Raw genomic sequence first — 20,594 nt, 5'->3', positions numbered from 1 at the left:
GTAGTTTCACCACAGCTGGAGTTCCAGAGGTTAGCCGTCTATGCCCTATCCTGTGGATAGGGGATAATGTGAAACAACCGAAATACCCCTTTAAGGCCGTGTTAACATCACCGTTTTGTTTTCCGTTCCTCTGATTCGTCCGAAAAACAGAAACATTAAAATAATAAAAATCCATTACGTTGAGCATCCATTGTGCTAATTTAGCACCCATTTTTACCATTTCCATCACAGATCCGTTATTTTTGACTGACTTTTTCGCAGGACTTTTCCTCCCGTCAAAACAAAAACAACAAAATACTAATCTCTGACGGAAATGGCAAAAACAGATGCAAAATTAGCGCAACAGACGCTCTAAATAACGGATCCATTTCAATTTTTCTGTTGGATCAGAAGAATGAAGAACAAAACGGTGATGTGAACTCGCACCTATAAATAATTTGGTTCTAATCAGTTACTAGGGTTCCGCCGCAGCTTGTGTGGCTGTGTCAGCTTAGCCAGAATGCGGCACTGCTGCTTCCAAGTGGCTGCACCCTGAAGAAAGTCCATTTTTGATACTGGTGACTGAAAACAGAGCAATAAGCCTCCATTAGTAGTGGAGCTACTGAAACATTCCCAAGGAGGTGTAATATCACCAAATAACATGGAGCACCACAAGCTGCAAGTCACTGGCAAACACCATCCTAACACAAACCACGTGTTACCAGCAGATGCCCATACAGCGGCGCCTCCTGATGACGTCAGACGCCCCCCTTACCAATTACCACACAACGGCGCGTCCTGGTGACGTCACAGGAAGAGACGGTGGTTACGTATTACCTTTGTGTGACAGGCGCTCCTGCAGCTGAGATGAACCGTCCCCCCGTATTTGGACCGAGGAAGAGAAGGCGGTTTGTGAACAAAGGCTTGAAGAACTTCAAGTTTGGCAAGCAGATGACGGTGGGCATGCAGGGCATCCTCATCTCCTGCAGCCAGCATGGGAGGGACTGCGTGTCGGAGGCCTACCGCCTGCTCACTGAGTATGGAGACCTGCTGTACGGCCCTGAGAAGGTAGGGCCCGAGCTCTGCCATGTATCTGTACGTGTATCCTGGCACCCTGCGGAGCAACCACCCTCAACATGCACGAGGGCTGCAGATTGTAAGGGCATGCTGGGAGGTGTAGTTCTACCACAGCTGCAGACAATGCACTCCCTGCCTGACCCTTTAGACCCCTTTCACACGGGCGAGTTTTCCGCGCGGGTGCAATGTGCAATGTGTGAGGTAAACGCATTGCACCCGCACTGAATCCGGACCCATTCACTTCTGTGGGGCTGTGCACACGAGCGGTGATTTTTTTACACATCACTTGTGCGTTGCGTGAAAATCGCAGCAGGTTCTATATTCTGCGTTTTTTCACGCAACGCAGGCCCCATAGAAATGAATGGGTCTGCGTGAAAATCGCAAGCAAGTGCGGATGCGGTGCGATTTTCACGCGTAGTTGCTAGGAGACGATGTTAGTAAATTGATAAGTCAATTTACTGTATTATTTTCCCTTATAACATGGTTATGATATATTAATACAGAATGCTTAGTAAAATGTGGCATGAGGGGTTAAAAAAACCACTCACCTCATCCTGTTGTTCACGCAGCCGCCATCTTCTTCTTTCTTCTTCTTTCAGTTAAATGAACAAGCGTGGTGTTTGCTGTATAAACAGAAAAACGGGGCACACTATAGGGTGAAAACGTATGGGAGATTGAATAAACTCCAATTTAGGAGGCTCACCTTGAACGGTTGTGCATATATAGGCACCAGATGAGAATGGCGTATCTTCAGAAGTATTTATTGCAAACTCGCTACGCGTTTCGAGGACAAAAATCCCTTTCATCAGGTGAATAGTGTTGCATAACAATTGAACAAACGAAACAAATTGTTATGCAACGCTATTCACCTCATGAAGGGGATTTTGTCCCCGAAACGCGTAGCGAGTTTGCAATAAATACTTCTGAAGATACGCCATTCTCATCTGGTGCCTATATATGCACAACCGTTCAAGGTGAGCCTCCTAAATTGGAGTTTATTCAATTTCCCATAAGTTTTCACCCTATGGTGTGCCCCGTTTTTTTCTGTTTATACAGCAAACACCACGCTTGTTCATTTAACTGAAAGAAGAAGATGCCGGCTGCATGAACAGGATGAGGTGAGTTAATTATTTTTTTTTTTTTTATATAACCCCCTCATGCCACGTTTTAGTAAGCATTCTGTATTAAGAATGCAATTATTTTCCCTTATAATCATGTTATAAGGTAAAATATTAAAATATACAGAACACCTAACCCAAACCCGAACTTCAGTGAAGAAGTCCGGGTTCGGGTCTGGGTACCACAGTCGGTTTTTTATCATGCGCGTGCAAAACGCATTGCACCCGCACAATAAAAACTGAACATCGGAACACAATCACAGTCAAAACTGAATGCAATTGCGTACCCACTCGCACAATTTTCCCTGATCGCAGACGCAACGCATCCGGACCTAATCCAGAGACGCTCATCTGCAAGGGGCCTTAATGACCCTGTTCAAGTTTAGTTTAAAGGGGCTGTCCAGGTTCAGAGCTGAACCCGGACATATCGCCATTTTCACCCAGGCAGGCCTCCTGCTCCTACACTGTTTGTTTATATTTCTTCACTGCTAGGAGGAGGCTTCCGCCTAGCAGTGTTGCTGGTGACGTCACTGGCACTGATGGGCGGGCTTTAGCGCCGGTGTTAATTTGGGAAAAAGGAGGTGATTTTGAGTTAAAAAAAAAAAAAAAAAATATATATATTTTTAAAGTCCCCCTAGAACCGTGATGGCGAACCTATGGCACGCGTGCCAGAGAGGGCACGCAGAGCCTTCTCTGTCGGCACGCGCGCCCTAGCCCATATGTAAAGAGGAGGATCGCGGTCCGGACTCCAGCTGACTTACATTGATGTGCGCCGAACACAGAGCGGGGGACTGGCATCAGCGCTGCGCCAAACACAGAGGGGAGGGACTGGCATCAGCGCTGCAAAGACAGAGGGGTGTGAGAGGGGAGGGACTCCCATCACTGCGCGCCTCCTGCAATCAGGAAGCAGAGAGGGCAAAACATGTGATATGGGAGGGGCGGAGGCAGAGCCAGAGGACCGAACGGAACATTGCAGGGCAGCTCACTACCCTTCAGTATTCCGTCAGTGACTGCTTGTGGGTTTCAGGTAGAAACATAACGCTGGTTGGCTGAGCTTCTGCCAATCAGTGTTATGCTTCTTCCTCAGCTGTGTCAGTACAACATCATCTTGCTCTGTCAGTTGTACAGCCTGGACCCACGAGCTGAACAAGCAGTGAGAGAATCACATCTGGCCTGGTATAATTATTTTTTAATGTAAAACTTCACACTGACTGAGGGGACTCAGGGAGCACCCCTGTTCCCCACTCATACACCTCCAGACTCCAGCCCAGTGTATGGGAGGTGGTAGAGGGGTCCTCCTCCCTAAGGGCCCATGCACACGACCAGTCTAAGGCTTGTTTCACGCTAGCGTCAGGACGGATCCGACAGCCTGTTGGATCCGTCCTGCCGCTAGTTCACGTGTGGCCCCGAACTGCTGCTCATCCCCATTGACTATAATGGGGGCGGATTTCCGGCAGCAGCGCTCTGTGAGAGGCCCTTGGACTAAAACTACGACATGTCCGACATTTAGTACGGCAGCCTCTCACCAAGTGCTGCCGCTGGAACGCCGCCCCCATTATAGTCAATGGGGATGAGCAGCAGTCCGGGGCCACACATGAACTAGCGGCAGGACGGATCCAACAGGGATCCATCCTGTCGCTAGTGTGAAACTAGCCTGAGTGGGCCATATGTCCCGGACTGGTATTGATCATGTGCAGGGGAGCACACAACATCATAAGATCTTATGATTGTGGGACATTAGTTCCCCTGTACACAATCAATGCCTGTCCGGGATATCTGGTCCGCTCACGTTATTTGAATGAAAAAAAAGGATCTCTGCCGGTCCCCAATTATAGCGAACAGGGCCAGGTGAACTTCCGGCAGTGCACGTGGTAGTTACGGATCCGGCAGGCTGTTCCCCCACCGGAAAAGCCTGCCGGAGAAGGCTGCCACTAGTGTGAAAGTAGCCTAAGTTGGGAAGTGTTCAAGTTACCATTATTTTTCCATTCTGAATAAAGAAAAAAAAAAAAAAAAAGAATCCTGTAAAAAAAAAAAAATCCTGTGCATCAGTTGCACATTTAGCATTTATTTGATCCATTTCTGTGTGATCCTTTAGGCCTCATGCACACGACAGTGAATAATGGCCGTGTGACTGCCGTCTAAGTAACGTCCGTCACACAGCCATTTTTAGCACCAATGAAAGTCTATGGGGCTATTCACATGGCCGTTCTTTTAACAGCCAGTGAATAGCATCTGTCCAAAAATAGGACATGTCTTATTTTTGTCCGTTTCCACAGCCATGCGGACCCCACTGAAATCAATAAGACAGCCAATTGACGAGTACACTTTTATTAGGGGTTTAAAAGTGTCCCCATGGTTTAAACAATGCCCCCATGGTGACCCGCAGCAAAAAAAAAAAACAACTCACCTCACTTGCTCGTGGTGCGGCAGTCTCTTCTCTCTTCATTGAGCACGACCTGCCGAATTACCTGCGATGTGTGTGGTGACGTCATCACGCACATCGCAGGTCCTGTTCAGTGAAGATAGAAGAGACTGCTGCAGAGCGAGCAAGTGGAGTGTGTTTTTTTTTTTTCCGTGTAAAATCAAGAAAACAGAAACAACGGTGGACCATTATGGGGGCATTGTTTAAAGCATGGAGGAAATTAAGATGGGGCATTAAAAAAAAATATTCATACCCTACGGGGGGCCATTATTTAACCACCTCAGCCCCCAGTGCTTAAACACCCTGAAAGACCAGGCCACTTTTTACACTTCTGACCTACACTACTTTCACCGTTTATTGCTCGGTCATGCAACTTATCACCCAAATGAATTTTACCTCCTTTTCTTCTCACTAATAGAGCTTTCATTTGGTGGTATTTCATTGCTGCTGACATTTTTACTTTTTTTGTTATTAATCGAAATTTAACGATTTTTTTGCAAAAAAATGACATTTTTCACTTTCAGTTGTAAAATTTTGCAAAAAAAACGACATCCATATATAAATTTTGCTCTAAATTTATTGTTCCACATGTCTTTGATAAAAAAAAAAATGTTTGGGTAAAAAAAAAAATGGTTTGGGTAAAAGTTATAGCGTTTACAAACTATGGTACAAAAATGTGAATTTCCGCTTTTTGAAGCAGCTCTGACTTTCTGAGCACCTGTCATGTTTCCTGAGGTTCTACAATGCCCAGACAGTACAAACACCCCACAAATGACCCCATTTAGGAAAGTACACACCCTAAGGTATTCGCTGATGGGCATAGTGAGTTCATAGAACTTTTTATTTTTTGTCACAAGTTAGCGGAAAATGATGATTTTTTTATTTTTTTTTTTCTTACAAAGTCTCATATTCCACTAACTTGTGACAAAAAATAAAAAGTTCTATGAACTCACTATGCCCATCAGCGAATACCTTGGGGTCTCTTCTTTCCAAAATGGGGTCACTTGTGGGGTAGTTATACTCCCCTGGCATTCTAGGGGCCCAAATGTGTGGTAAGGAGTTTGAAATCAAATTCAGTAAAAAATGACCTGTGAAATCCGAAAGGTGCTCTTTGGAATATGGGCCCCTTTGCCCACCTAGGCTGCAAAAAAGTGTCACACATCTGGTATCCCCGTACTCAGGAGAAGTTGAGGAATGTGTTTTGGGGTGTCTTTTTACATATACCCATGCTGGGTGAGATAAATATCTTGGTCAAATGACAACTTTGTATAAAAAATGGGAAAAGTTGTCTTTTGCCAAGATATTTCTCTCACCCAGCATGGGTATATATAAAATGACACCCCAAAACACATTCCCCACCTTCTCCTGAGTACGGAGATACCAGATGTGTGACACTTTTTTGCAGCCTAGGTGGGCAAAGGGGCCCATATTCCAAAGAGCACCTTTCGGATTTCACAGGTCATTTTTACAGAATTTGATTTCTAACTCCTTACCACACATTTGGGCCCCTAGAATGCCAGGGCAGTATAACTACCCCACAAGTGACCCCATTTTGGAAAGAAGACACCCCAAGCTATTCCGTGAGGGGCATGGCGAGTTCCTAGAATTTTTTATTTTTTGTCACAAGTTAGTGGAAAATGAGACTTTGTATGAAAAAAAAAAATAAAAAAAAAAATCATCATTTTCCACTAACTTGTGACAAAAAATAAAAAATTCTAGGAACTCGCCATGCCCCTCACGGAATACCTTGGGGTGTCTTCTTTCCAAAATGGGGTCACTTGTGGGGTAGTTATACTGCCCTGGCATTTTCCAGGGGCCCTAATGTGTGGTAAGTAGGTAAATGACCTGTGAAATCCTAAAGGTGCTCTTTGGAATGTGGGCCCCTTTGCCCACCTAGGCTGCAAAAAAGTGTCACACATCTGGTATCGCCGTATTCAGGAGACGTTGGGGAATGTGTTTTGGGGTGTCTTTTTACATATACCCATGCTGGGTGAGAGAAATATCTTGGCAAAAGACAACTTTTTCCATTTTTTTATACAAAGTTGGCATTTGACCAAGATATTTATCTCACCCAGCATGGGTATATGTAAAATGACACCCCAAAACACATTGCCCAACTTCTCCTGAGTACGGCGATACCAGATGTGTGGACACTTTTTTGCAGCCTAGATGCGCAAAGGGGCCCAAATTCCTTTTAGGAGGGCATTTTTAGACATTTGGATACCAGACTTCTTCTCACGCTTTGGGGCCCCTAGAATGCCAGGGCAGTATAAATACCCCACATGTGACCCCATTTTGGAAAGAAGACACCCCAAGGTATTCAATGAGGGGCATGGCGAGTTCATAGAAAATTTTTTTTTTTGGCACAAGTTAGCGGAAATTGATATTTTTTATTTTTTTCTCACAGAGTCTCCCGTTCCGCTAACTTGGGACAAAAATTTCAATCTTTTCATGGACTCAATATGCCCCTCACGGAATACCTGGGGGTGTCTTCTTTCCGAAATGGGGTCACATGTGGGGTATTTATACTGCCCTGGCATTCTAGGGGCCCTAAAGCGTGAGAAGAAGTCTGGAATATAATGTCTAAAAAATTTTACGCATCTGGATTCCGTGAGGGGTATGGTGAGTTCATGTGAGATTTTATTTTTTGTCACAAGTTAGTGGAATATGTGACTTTGTAAGAAAAAAAAATAAATTCCGCTAACTTGGGCCAAAAAAAAGACTGAATGCAGCCTTACAGGGGGGGGGGGGATCAATGACAGGGGGGTGATCAATGACAGGGGGGTGATCAGGGAGTCTATATGGGGTGATCACCCAACTGTCATTGATCACCCCCCTGTAAGGCTGCATTCAGACGTCCGTATGATTCTTACGGATCCGATCAGTCTATCAGTGGATCCGTAAAAATCATGCGGACATCTGAATGGAGCTTTACAGGGGGGTGATCAATGACAGAGGGGTAATCAATGACAGGGGGGTGATCAGGGAGTCTATATGGGGTGATCACCACAGTCATTGATCACGCCCCTGTAAGGCTGCATTCAGACGTCCGTATGATTTTTACGGATCCGATCAGTCTATCAGTGGATCCGTAAAAATCATGCGGACATCTGAATGGAGCTTTACAGGGGGGTGATCAATGACAGGGGGGTGATCAGGGAGTCTATATGGGGTGATCACCTCCGTCATTGATCACTCCCCTGTAAGGCTGCATTTAGACGTCCGTATGATTTTTACGGATCCGATCAGTCTATCAGTGGATCCGTAAAAATCATGCGGACATCTGAATGGAGCTTTACAGGGGGGTGATCAATGACAGGGGGGTAATCAATGACAGGGGGGTGATCAGGGAGTCTTTATGGGGTGATCAGGGGTGATCAAGGGCTAATAAGGGGTTAATAAGTGACGGGGGGGGGGTGTAGTGTAGTGGTGCTTGGTGCAACATATTACTGAGCTGCCTGTGTCCTCTGGTGGTCGATCCAAACAAAGGGGACCACCAGAGGACCAGGTAGCAGGTATATTAGACGCTGTTATCAAAACAGCGTCTAATATACCTGTTAGGGGTTAAAAAAATCACATCTCCAGCCTGCCAGCGAACGATCGCCGCTGGCAGGCTGGAGATCCACTCGCTTACCTTCCGATCCTGTGAACGCGCGCGCCTGTGTGCGCGCGTTCACAGGAAATCTCGCGAGAGGACGCACCGGCGCGTCCACCCAGAACAACAGGACCGCCGCAAAGACGCAATCCTGCGTACGGCGGTCCTGAGGAGGTTAAGATGGGACCTACATTGGGGGCATTATTAAAGCTGAGGGTGCTAAAAAAAAAACACACACACACACACACACTATGGGGGACATTATTAAAGCTGGGGACAGTAAAAAAAATTCCTACACTATGGGGGCCATTATTAAAGCTTGGGTCCTACATGAGGGCATTATTAAAAAAATATATTTACACTGTGGGAGACATTATTTTAACTGGGGACAAAATAGGGTGCATTATTAAAGCTCGGGGCAGTAAAAAATAAAAATAAATCCTACCCTATGGAGGACATTATTTTACCAGGGGGCCTACATGGGAGCGTTATTAACGCTGGGGGCAGCAAAAAAAAAAAAATCCTACACTATTGGGGACATTATTTTAGATGTGGGCCTACCATCCTGTGGGTGTTCTCAGAAGGGTGGGTCTAGAAATGACTGCCAATCAAATTCATCAGTTTTTCACGTCCGTTTTTAACGGACATGAAAAACTGATGCAAAATGGACATTAAAAATGGACACATGGCCAGAAAATGGATGCACACACTGATGCAAAATGGCCATCAAAAACTGACAGTGTGTCCGTTTTTAATGGACGTTTTTTTCCCTGTCATGTGCATGTAGCCTTAGGCTACTTACACACATGCGCTTTGCATTCTGGCAGGCTGTTCCCTCTGAGAACAGCCTGCCAGGATGAACTTGATTCAGCGCAGCCAGATGAAAATGCAATATCTTCCAGCCCCGTTGAAGTATAATGGGGTACAGATGACATTGCATTTACAATATGTTTTGCCCTATAAGAGGCACCAGCCCATAAAACGCACCTAGGTTTTAAAGGAGGACAATAAGAAAAAAATATTTTTCATTAGACCTCAGATCAGACCACCAATCAAACCTCCAATTTTAATAAGAACCTCAATCAGACTTAGCTCAGACCTCAGTTAAGAATTGCCTCTCATCAGCCCCCATGTGTCTCATCAGTCCCCATGCGTCTCAGGTCATCCCCCATGCCTCTCATCAGCCCCAAAACACAGAGCATATAAAATAAAAAATAACACCTCTCCTGCTCTGGATGCCACTGCCATAATGGAAGCGCTCATTAGTATTCGCCCCATAAGACACTGGAGAATTTTCCTCCCACTTTGGTGGAAAAAAATGTGTCTTATGCGGCGAAAAATACAGTACATCTGTCTGACCCCTGAAGGATGGACAAAAACAGCAGAATGCTGCCATTTTTTGTCTGGATGATCTTCCACTTGCCTGCTGGAACATACTAGCAGACATCTGCTAATGCACTAATGCAGATGTGAAGGTAGCCTTGTCCTGCATGCAGGATTTTTTTTTCCACCTGAAAAACATATCTGAGATAGAACTAAACATGCATAACTGATGCACACAATAGTTTTTTTTTTTTTTAGCAGGATCCATTTCCATTGCCCTCTTGTGCTGGTGGTCAGCTAATTGAAATGGAACCCCAGCTAAGAATCACTGCCGTAGATTGTTGATTTAAATTAATATCCATTTCTTTAGTGTTAACTAATAGTATTAGCTATTTTTGGTATAGGGATAGATTTTATTGGGTGCTTCATTTTTCTTTTTAATGTTGTGTATTTGTAGACTCCAAGTCTTGAACACCCAAAAATGAGTGCAGCAAAAAAAGCAAAAACAGATGGTGGAAGATCATTCCAAGAGGCCTGGACAGAGTCATTTGGAGTGATTGAACGCAATGGGAAAGCGTTATGCATTCTCTGTAATGAAACTGTTGTGTGTCGCACATCAAGTGTCAGACGGCATTTGGACACCAACCACAAAAGTGTTGCCGCACTTGGTGAAACTGAAAGAAAAAGAGTTTCTTGAAGGGAAATTAAGAAGCTATCAATCCAGTACCGTAGTTTTTTCCAACTACCTTTCTAAAACAAATCATCTGACAAATGCCAGTTTTCAAATTTCACTATGCCTAGCAAAACATGGTAAGCCCCTCTCTGATGGGGATATGATAAAAATGGCCATGCTGTCTGGGAGTAATTCCCTTTTCCATGATTTCCCAAACAAGGATAAGATTATTCAGCGCATCTCTGAGATGCCACTTAGCAGAAATACTGTTAAAGACCGAGTCCAGCGCATGGCCAGGGATGTTAGTCAGCAGCTCACCACTGACTTACAAAAGGCAGCCTGTTACTCCATGTGCTTGGACGAAAGCACAGATATAAATAATCCTGCAAGGCTAGCCGTAATTTTGCGTTATGCTGCTGGTGACATCATGAGAGAAGAGCTGGTGAAACTAGTGTCTTTGCCTAAAAGAACACAAGGGATAGATATCTACCATACTGTGATGGAGGTTTTTTGTCACAAGACATAAGACCAGAAAAAGTGGTTTCAATTACTAGTGATGGGGCGCCTTCCTATGGTGGGGGCAACATCTGGTTTCATACAGTTCTTTGTTAAAGAAACGAAACATGAAGTCATTCAGTTTCCATTGCATTATACACCAAGAAGCTCTTTGTGCCAGGGGAAAGCAGCAAAAAATTTGACGATGTCTCCAAGATGTCACAAAAATGGTGAATTACATCATGGCTCGCGCTCTGAATAGTCGACAGTTTCAAGCACTTCTTGAGGAGGTTCAGGCCCAGTATTATTGTTTTACTTATGTACAATAATGTACGGTGGCTGAGCAGAGGACGAGTCCTGGAGAGATTTGTAGCCTGTTTGGATGAAATTAGGCTCTTTATGAATGAAAAAGAGCAGGAATATCCAACAGCTCACTGAGATGGCCTGGCTTACCAACCTCATGTTTTTTACAGATTTTACACTGCACTTCAAATGTACTGAACAAACAACTGCAAGGTGGAGGGGAAAACAGCAGAAAGGATGTTTTGCGATATCAAAACATTTGAGAGAAAACTACAGGTTTTTGAAAGAGACCTTGAAAGTGGGCAGCAAAATATTTTCCAAATCTAAAAAAGCATTAGAAAATGCTACAGCATTTGCAGACAATCCTACCAGCCACCAGGAAATCTACAAGGGATTTTCTAGCATCCTAGCAGCTGCGATGGTGAATTTTAGTAAAAGATTTTTACAATTCCGTAAATTGGAGACAACCCTGTGTTTTCTCACTTCTCCAGATAAAGCCAAATTTGAAGAACTTGATCTTTCCTGCTTAGACTGGTTAGATTTAGGAAGTCTAGAAATGGAGCTATTGGAAATTTCAAGAAAGCTCTATCTGGAAAAAATAAATTCTCTGACCTGCGTGAAACACTGAGAAGATGGAAGGATGACAAAGGACAGCACAGTTAGTTCTGAAAATGAGATCCTTAAAGTGTGGAATTCCCCTGCCAAATAACTTTAAGCTATGAAAGCACTTGCGATTGCTTACTTACTTTGTTTGGATCATCTTATGATTGTGAGCAGCTTTTTTCAGCTTTGAAATTATATCAAATCTGACATCAGAAATAGACTAACAGACGACCTCAGTGCTGCATGTGGTTGCTCTCAAACTTACAAAGTATGAGCCAAGATTGACAAATTGTCAGCATGCATACAACAGCAAAAATCACATTAATTGCAATCTTTTTACCTTTTTACTTTTCAATGAAAAGTTGTTTGTATCATTGAAAGGTCTGTTATTGTATTTTTCTTTTAAAGCAAAAGATGTGAATGTATGAGTTTTTCTAAAATAAAACCCTCAACATTAAGGTTAAATTGCTATTGGCACTTTGTGATAAGTTAGTGGGTTTTGGGTTGCGATTTGGGCACTCGGTCTTTAAAAGGTTCGCCATCACTGCCCTAGAAGAAGACTTGAACATGGGATTGTCTGATCGCTTCTCCCATAGACTGCAGTGATTTACCATTCTAGGTCTATGGGAGCTCCCTAATCTCAGCACATGGAGCCAATCAGGCACTGGGAGAGCAGCATTTCCAGGAAAGGCCTGTCAAATTCCCTTGGTCACAAGTGAGCATGGGTTAAAAGTCGGCGTCGCCTCCAGGTTTCTGCTGTGTAAAGCCTCATTCACACGTCCATGTCTGGCTTAAATTCGTGAAAAGGTGGTCAGTGACTATTCGTGAAGGATCAGTGTTAGGTCAACGTGGTCCGTTTTTTGCTGTCCGTGATTCACTCACACTGCACAGCTGAATAATAATTTTCAAAGCATCTCTTCCTAATGATCCGTGAAACACTGATCGCATCCGTTAGTTTTCACAGACCCATAGACTATAATGGGCGTGATGGATCCGTGAACACAGCATCCGTGCCAAAAACACAGACCCATGGGTCGTGGTAAAAAAAACTGATGTGTGAATACACACATTAATATGAATTGGTACATGATGTGCTGAAGAACACATTACAGGACACGTCCCGTGAAGACTGATGTGTGAATGATGCTTAAAAAGGCCGAAACCAGGCGGATATGGTGCCCGCTCACAACCTGTTGGGGCGAAAAAAAAATAATCACTCGCTTGTCCCCCACTGCTTGTTTCTGGTTCCCTGGCTCCTTTGGCGCTCTTACAGTCCCCATCCTGCAAACGTCCAGGTAGATGATGTCACATGTGCTGCTGCAGTCAATGAATGGCTTCAGCGGTGATGTGCCACGGCCACTACACTTTGTGCTACTTCCCGCACCAGAGGCCGCAAATTTAAAAATGCGCAACCCACCCTAAACTGTGTGCAGGTTTTTTTTCCTGATGTAAATTTGATTTTGTAAAAACCCCACTGGCTTGTATTATACTGTTCTTCTTTACAGATTTTCAGCATGGATCCCTCACCGTAAATCTGCTACAAGCCCACAGCATCCAAACATGGCCTAGGCCTGCCTGTGAATAAGTAAATGTATTCCTCTATTTACAGAAGGAAGAGGAGGAAGAAGATGATGAAGAAGAAGAAGAAGGGGAATCTGCTCAAACTGTACCAGAGAAAAGAATCAAGACTGAAGAGATTTTGCGCAGATTTCATCCCCAAGATATCGGGCCCAGTAATATTTTCATGAGGACTTGTAATGTAGGTGAGTTATCATGTTCCTCTTTACATGTAGTTGCTGGAGTGTTCCAGGGGCAATGTCAGATCGGAATAACCGCCATATGGTCGGTGATACGGACACGGCTGCGCTACGCTGTTTTAGTAACTGACGTTCCTCGCTGTTGGCGCACAGCTGTCTCCAAAACTGGCCGCTGCACACAAGTGTTATTCTGACCTCAGCCTTACTCTCCTATATGATATACGTAAGAAGTCGTATTTGTCCTGTATACTTTCATTTCTTTTATAATCTACTTTTGATTCTGATGTCCAAAACTGCATTAGGAAACCTGACCGTGTGGCTGTACCCTTCCAGCTAAACTGACATAAGGCCCAAGTTCGGCCCTGGCAAAAGCCATTCTTAGACCACTGCCCACCATAGCAACCCCGGGGTTACTTTCTGATCGGACTACGGTTAGGGCGAGGGAACCGGTTCTTTTCTCTAACCACTTAGATGCCGCAGTCAGCAATTGACAATGGTATGTAATGGGTTACATGCTCAGGATTGGAGTTATCTTCCGTTGCCACAGGCAAAATCTACTGGGGTTAACGACTGATCGTTATCGACTTGCTTGATGTGACGTAATTGTATGGCACAGCACAGGAAGGGGTTAATGTCCCATTACTTTGTTCACGCTTTGCCTAAATGTCAGAATGTGAGGCCAATTTCTAACTAATATTTGTGAACATGTCTCGTTTCAGAGCCCGAGAAGTTGGTCCACCACATTTTAAAGGATCTGTACACCACAAAGCAGAAGAAGGTGCAGTTGCTCCTTCGTATGTTACCCGTCAGCGGTACTTGTAATGCGAACCCAGAGGATCTCAGGAAATATGCAGAGACCTTCTTCCAGCCTTGGTTTAAAGCCCCCAAACAAGGAAACTTTCAGATTATATTTAAAGCGAGATGTACCCATACTCTGAACAGGACCATGGTTGTCGATGAGCTGCCAGGTGAGATGTAAAATTGATGTTCCCCGACTGCTTTATGGTGTGACTCTCTGGGGTGATTATTATTTTTATTATTACCGTGAGAAGGATCGGCTGAGGTGGCCTGCTGCCTGTACACATTAGGACATGAACAAAAATAAAGGCTCTTCCCAGCTGTAGGCTACATTCTCACAACCAGTAAAAAAAAAAAAGCCGTTAAACTCCAAACGTTTTTTTTACAGATGCCTTGTTGAAAAAAAACTGCCACTTAAAGGGGTGAGCAATGGCATTTATCATGTAGAGGAAGTAAAAACAAGACACTTACTAATGTATTGTGATTGTCCATATTGATTCCTTTGCTGGCTGGATTTATTTTTCCATTACATTATACACTGCTCGTTTCCATGGTTGCAATCCAGCCGCAGTGGTGGTGCTTGCACAATATAGGAAAAATTGTTAGTCTATGCACGCTCCCACTGTCCTGGGCTGGTACTTTTTTTCTCTAGTGTGCAAGCATGACCACCTCCCTGGATTGCAGGATGGTCGTAACCCCTGGAAACGAGCCGTGTATAATATAATGAAAAATGAAATCAAGCCAGGAAAGGAAGCAATATGGACAATCACAATACATTAGTGTCTTGTATTAACTTCCTCTACATGACTAAATGTCATATGCTGAAGTGAGAGGAAAACCCTATAACACCTACAAGACCCTGCAAGGGCCTTGTTTTTTGCAGAACAAGTTGCAACTATTTAATATTACTTACAATGTTGTGAGAAACGGAAATACAAGGGTTCTAGTTTTTACAGTGTTCCCTAAATCTGATCTGTGCCCTTTCAGTCTCAAGGTGAGTACGATTACAGCAGTACCACATTCAAGCTCCTTTCACACTGCCGGCAGGAGCTCCTCTACCGGAACGGCCTGCTGCGGCTCTCTGAGTCCGTCCATTTCCACCAGGCACTATTATTAGTACATGAGGCAAGCATTCCAGAACCAGAGAGCTCAGGCAGGCTGCTCTCTGCGGAAACTACCTGTCACAATTGTGAAACAGGCCTTATATAGTTTATCTTAACTTAAAATAGTGTTTTTACCTTCCCCCCCCCACGACAGCACCACAGAGAGATGGCTCCGCTTCCCAGGACTGGAAATCTGCAGCATAAGTGTCCATTCACACGTCCGTTGTTTCTTTCCTGATCTGTTCCGTTTTTTGCGGAACAGATCTGGACCCATTCATTTTCAATGGGTCCTGAAAAAAAATCAGACATTGAGCTGTCTGTTTTTTTTCAGGACCCATTGAAAATGAATGGGTCCAGATCTGTTCCGCAAAAAACGGAACAGATCAGGAAAGAAACAACGGACGTGTGAATGGACCCTAAAAAGGTGGAGCCTCTCTCCAACCTCAGTGAGGTTTCCTGTCCCTGGAGTGGGAGACCTGCAGTTTCTCTTTCAGGTTCTTAGCTATAAGCAAGGATGTCCCAGAGATGCTCTGGAGGGCTATGAGGTACATACCTGCTGGGGTCTATTGCCCATATGTTGTGCTGGCAGGACCCTAGGAGCCGGTGGTGGTCCGAGGCTTCCACCTGGCTTTTGTGGCAGGTGCGTGTGCGCTCCTCAAATGGGAGTGAGGCCACGCTGAAACATAAAGGAAATTGTAGTAGCCCCATGGGGGGTGTTGTATTCCTCCGCATGTGGCCGGGACCCAGCAAGGATTGGGTCTTCTGGAGCGGCTTTTTCCTATGCATGCGGTCCAGGGGAGAAGAAAGCGCAAGACGTGGACGTCCCTTCTAAAAAGCGTAGGTTTTACAGCAAATTTTTGGTGTTATATGGCCTAGTTGGCTGGCTGGCTGCCTCATGGCTTCAGGGCCTGGCTGGCTGCCTCATGGCTTCAGGGCCTGGCTGGCTGCCTCATGGCTTCAGGGCCTGGCTGGCTGCCTCATGGCTTCAGGGCCTGGCTGGCTGCCTCATGGCTTCAGGGCCTGGCTGGCTGCCTCATGGCTTCAGGGCTTTTCTGACTGTTTGCCTTTGGTGTTATGTTTGTTAGGCCAAATTCTGATGACGTTATGGTTGAACACCTTTGCATATATGCATGCTTGGTTGAATGTTTTGCTTTATACCGATCTATGGTCGGCTGTACGCCTATGGCGCCTGTGCCTGTACAGCTGTGCGCCTGTGCCTATGGAACAATTGCTTCTCTTTTTATGCTTGCTGGGATGACTGCTCTTGCAGCATCACATGGTAACTGTTTTCTGCTGCTGGGCTTATTTAGTATGTGTCTGCAGGGTTGGCTTAAAGTGGAGGTCTATGTGTCCAGCTGTGCCTGAGGTGCCGCCATGCCTCGGTGGCGGTCTACCTTGAGGGCAAATGCAGGCAAGGTGAACTAGTTTTGTGACTGTCTGGTTGTCTATTTGTGGTTAAAGGGGTTGTCCGGGTTCAGAGCTTAACCCGGACATACCCTTATTTTCACCCCGGCAGCCCCCCTGAGCCTAGCATCGGAGCATCTCATGCTCCGATGCGCTCCCGTGCCCGGCGCTAAATCGCTCAGAGCACGGGCTCTTTTGTTTTCAATAACACACTGGCGGGCGGTAACTTCCGCACGGCAGTGTGCTTCGGCTGACGTCAGTTCATGCTCCGATGCTCATGTCAGGGGGGCTGCCGGCGGTTTGAAAATGGAGGGATGTCCAGGGTCAGCTCTGAACCCGGACAACCCCTTTTAAGGGTCTACAATAAGCATAGCACTCTAACTTAAGCCCTGTAATGCTCTGTGGTGAGAGTGAGAAGATGGGCTGGACCATATTGCTTAGATGGCCTACAGGATGTAAAGGCATACCAACAAAGCCCCTATATGGCTCTGGTTGGGGGTATGAAGATGGACTAGAACATTTACTCTGGATGGCATACAGGGGGTATTGCGCGCCAGCAAAACCTATAAATACTTGCTGCCCATCTAGTGTTTCCCAGGGAGGCCCTGGTAAGGTCAGCGGGCGTCGTTTGTGCGGTGTTTCTGGCAGGGACCCTAGGGGGATCTGTAAGGTCCAGGGGACTCATGGGACCTGTTGCGGCAGATCTGTGAGGGGATGGATGCCACGGTACAGCTCCATCGTGGATGCCAGATTGCGAGGAAATTTTGGACGCCTAAAGTTCTTCTGGTGATGTAGGAAAGGGCCTCAAGTGGATCTTGGATCAAAGCATCTGTCTCGCAATATATTCTGCACCAAAGGAATCTGTGTTCAGCAATCACCTTCATTCTTGTCAAGATAAGTACTTCTCTAAAATGTTTGTTAAATCTATTATGTTTACTTTGTTAAAATTCTTGGTGAGAAACCCATATGAGATTTCTTTTATAAGCTTATGCTGGTTTTTAGTCTAGTGTCCAATATAAAAATTTCCTTGGGGTTCCCTATGCTTCCATCTGGGTATTCTTAGCTTAAGATTACCTCAGGTTCTTTTTGATAAGCCCGGAGATCAGAAGGAAAGAGTTTGGCCGCTGCCTGGATGTCAGGAGATGCCTTAGGCCCCTTTCACACGGGCGAGTATTCCGCGCGGATGCGATGCGGTAGGTGAACGCATTGCACCCGCACTGAATACCGACCCATTCATTTCTATGGGGCTGTTCACATGAGCGGTGATTTTCACGCATCACTTGTGCGTTGCGTGAAAATCGCAGCATGCTCTATATTCTGCGTTTTTCACGCAACGCAGGCCCCATAGAAGTGAATGGGGTTGCGTGAAAATCGCAAGCATCCGCAAGCAAGTGCGGATGCGGTGCGATATTCACGCATGGTTGCTAGGTGACAGTCTATTCACTGTATTATTTTCCCTTATAACATGGTTATAAGGGAAAATAATAGCATTCTGAATACAGAATGCTTAGTAGGTGATCAATTGAGGGTTAAAAAAATAAATAAAATTAACTCACCTCTTCTTGTTCGCATAGTTCCCGGTCTCTTCTTTACTTCTCAAAACTATCGGCTAGGACCTGTGGTGACGTCAGATCACATGCTCCAATCACATGGTCCATCACCACGGTGATGTACCATGTGATTGGAGCATGTGATCTGACGTCACCAAAGGTCCTTTAGCCCACAGCTCATCATTAAAGAAGTAAAGAAGAGACCGGGACCTACGCGAACAAGAGGAGAAGGTGAGTTAATTTTTTAATTATTTTTTTTAGCCCCTCCAGCGCTGTTTTACCATGTATTCTGTATTCAGAATGCTATCATTTTCCCTTATAACCATGTTTATAAGGGAAAATAATAAAATCTACAGAACACCTAACCCAAACCTGAACTTTTGTGAAGAAGTTCGGGTTTGGGTACCAAACATGCGTGATTTTTCTCACGCGAGTGCAAAACGCATTACAATGTTTTGCACTCGCGTGGAAAAATCGTGGGTGTTCCCGCAACGCACCCGCACATTTTCCCGCAACGCCCGTGTGAAAGAGGCCTAAGGGTACTTTCACACTTGCGTTTTTCTTTTCCGGCATACAGTTCCATCCTAGGGGCTCTATACCGGAAAAGAACTGATCAGTTTCATCCCCATGCATTCTGAATGGAGAGTAATCCGTTCAGGATGTCTTCAGTTCAGTCGTTTTGACTGATCAGGCAAAAGAGAAAACCGTAGCATGCTACGGTTTTATCTCCGGCAAAAAAAACTGAAGACTTGCCTGAATGCCGGCATTTTTTCCCATAGGAATGTATTAGTGCCGGATCCGGCTTTCAGAATACCGGATCCGTCCTTCCGGTCTGCGCATGCGCAGACTGAAAAAAAGGTGAAAAAAAATAAATGCCGGATCCGTTTTTGCCGGATGACACCGGAAAGACGGATCCGGCATTTCAATGCATTTTTTCGACTGATCAGGCATTTTTAAGACTGATCAGGATCCTGATCAGTCTTAGTAATGCCATCAGTTGGCATACGTTTTGCCTGATCCGGCAGGCAGTTCTGGCGACGGAACTGCTTGCCGGATTTCTCTGCCGCAAGTGTGAAAGTAAGGGTACTCATGCAGTCTCTTCCGCTTGGGCTGAAAGGGCTAATGTTTCTATTGAACAAATCTGTAAGGTTGCCACGTGGTCTTCTCCTTCTACCGTCGCTATTGGCTTCAACTGTCTCTGATCTTCTATTGGGAAGAAAGTCTAGAAGTGGTTACCCACCCTTAAGGAAGGGGGTTTTCTCTGTAATCGCCCTCTGTGGTGCTGTCGTGGGGGAAGGGTAAATCCGATTACCGGTAAGTGTAATCCTCATTTTCTGCCATATTCTGACCCCCAGAACTTCTTTTTTATTTATTTTTTAATAGTTAAGTCTATGGAGCTGTTTGAGGTTTTGGTTTTTTTTGTTTGTTTTTTTATTTATTTTTTTGCGGGACAATTTGTATTTATTGATACTATTTTGAGCTCTTTTAGACCTTTTTGGTCACTTTTTTTTGTTCAATATTATTGGCAAGGTGTCTTATGGCTTTATAGACTTTACACTGTTTTCTGTTTCAGCTGTACTTCACAGGTTGAATCCAGGGAATAGGTTCGACCTGATAAACCCAGACTACACCATTGTAGTGGAGGTCCTCTGGAATGTCTGCTGCCTGGGGGTGGTGAAGGACTACGACCTGTTCAAGCAATACAACCTGCAGGAGGTGATAAAGAGTGGGGAGGAGGGAAAAAAATGACCAGGCAGTGGGCTCTAATGCTTAACCACTTCCAGACCTAGCCTAAGGCCGTATTCACAGTGTCTGTGTTCTGCCAGTGATTTCCATCCGTGATTATGACCAAAACCAGGAGTGGAAGCTAGACAGAGATCTGTGTTTAGAGCCGCACCTGGTTTTGGTTCCACTTTTTACAAATGGTCCAGAAGACCAATAAGAGCCTTTTTGTTGCATGTGTTATTAGTTGTATATTAAAACGTAGCTTTTATTTCTTAAGGTTCTAAACGCCTATTAACTAAATAAAAGTATTAAAAAATATCAGCTGTGTCACTTTGTCTCTACCATGTATCAATATCTGTTACATTAAGGCCTCATGCACATGACCGTGGATCCGCAAACCGCGGATCCGCTAAAAAACGGAAGCCACCCGTGTGCCTTCCGCAATTTACGGACCAGGCGGCCCATTGTAGACACAGGGCTGTGGAGTCGGTAGATAAATACTCCGACTCCTCAGTTTTTGGTACTTCCGACTCAGACTCCTCTGTATTTAATATGCAAATGTATTTTATACATTCCTTGAAGGAAAGAAAGGCAACATACATGTCATTACCACAGAACTACTGGCTAGGAAGCCGCTGATCTTCTGCTGAAGATAGGGCGGGGGGATCC

At 44.9% G+C, this 20,594-nt stretch overlaps 1 protein-coding gene across 1 annotated transcript; it reads left to right on the top strand.

Moving 5' to 3' along the window:
- The first annotated feature begins 728 nt into the window (after nucleotides 1-728).
- LOC121008500 (THUMP domain-containing protein 1-like) lies at nucleotides 729-20,243 on the top strand. The gene is made up of 4 exons (XM_040441096.1): nucleotides 729-1,047; nucleotides 13,198-13,351; nucleotides 14,065-14,313; nucleotides 19,774-20,243. Exons 1-4 carry the CDS (start codon nucleotides 847-849, stop codon nucleotides 19,947-19,949), a joined length of 780 nt encoding a protein of 259 aa, XP_040297030.1. The 5' UTR covers nucleotides 729-846; the 3' UTR covers nucleotides 19,950-20,243.
- The last annotated feature ends 351 nt before the right edge of the window (nucleotides 20,244-20,594 follow it).

Source organism: Bufo bufo, chromosome 7 (genome assembly GCF_905171765.1).
Source record: "Bufo bufo chromosome 7, aBufBuf1.1, whole genome shotgun sequence".
Lineage (NCBI taxonomy): Eukaryota > Metazoa > Chordata > Amphibia > Anura > Bufonidae > Bufo > Bufo bufo.
The sequence above is the reverse complement of the archived record's forward strand: the minus strand, read 5'-3'. Positions and strand labels throughout refer to the sequence as shown.

What these genes read in the sequence shown, in the direction of transcription:
- LOC121008500 (XM_040441096.1), top strand. Translation starts at nt 847, where the DNA reads ATGAACCGTCCCCCCGTATTTGGACCGAGGAAGAGAAGGCGGTTTGTG. An exon ending in TGCTGTACGGCCCTGAGAAG is followed by an intron (nt 1,048 to 13,197) that starts GTAGGGCCCGAG and finishes CTCTATTTACAG; the next exon opens with AAGGAAGAGGAGGAAGAAGA. An exon ending in CATGAGGACTTGTAATGTAG is followed by an intron (nt 13,352 to 14,064) that starts GTGAGTTATCAT and finishes GTCTCGTTTCAG; the next exon opens with AGCCCGAGAAGTTGGTCCAC.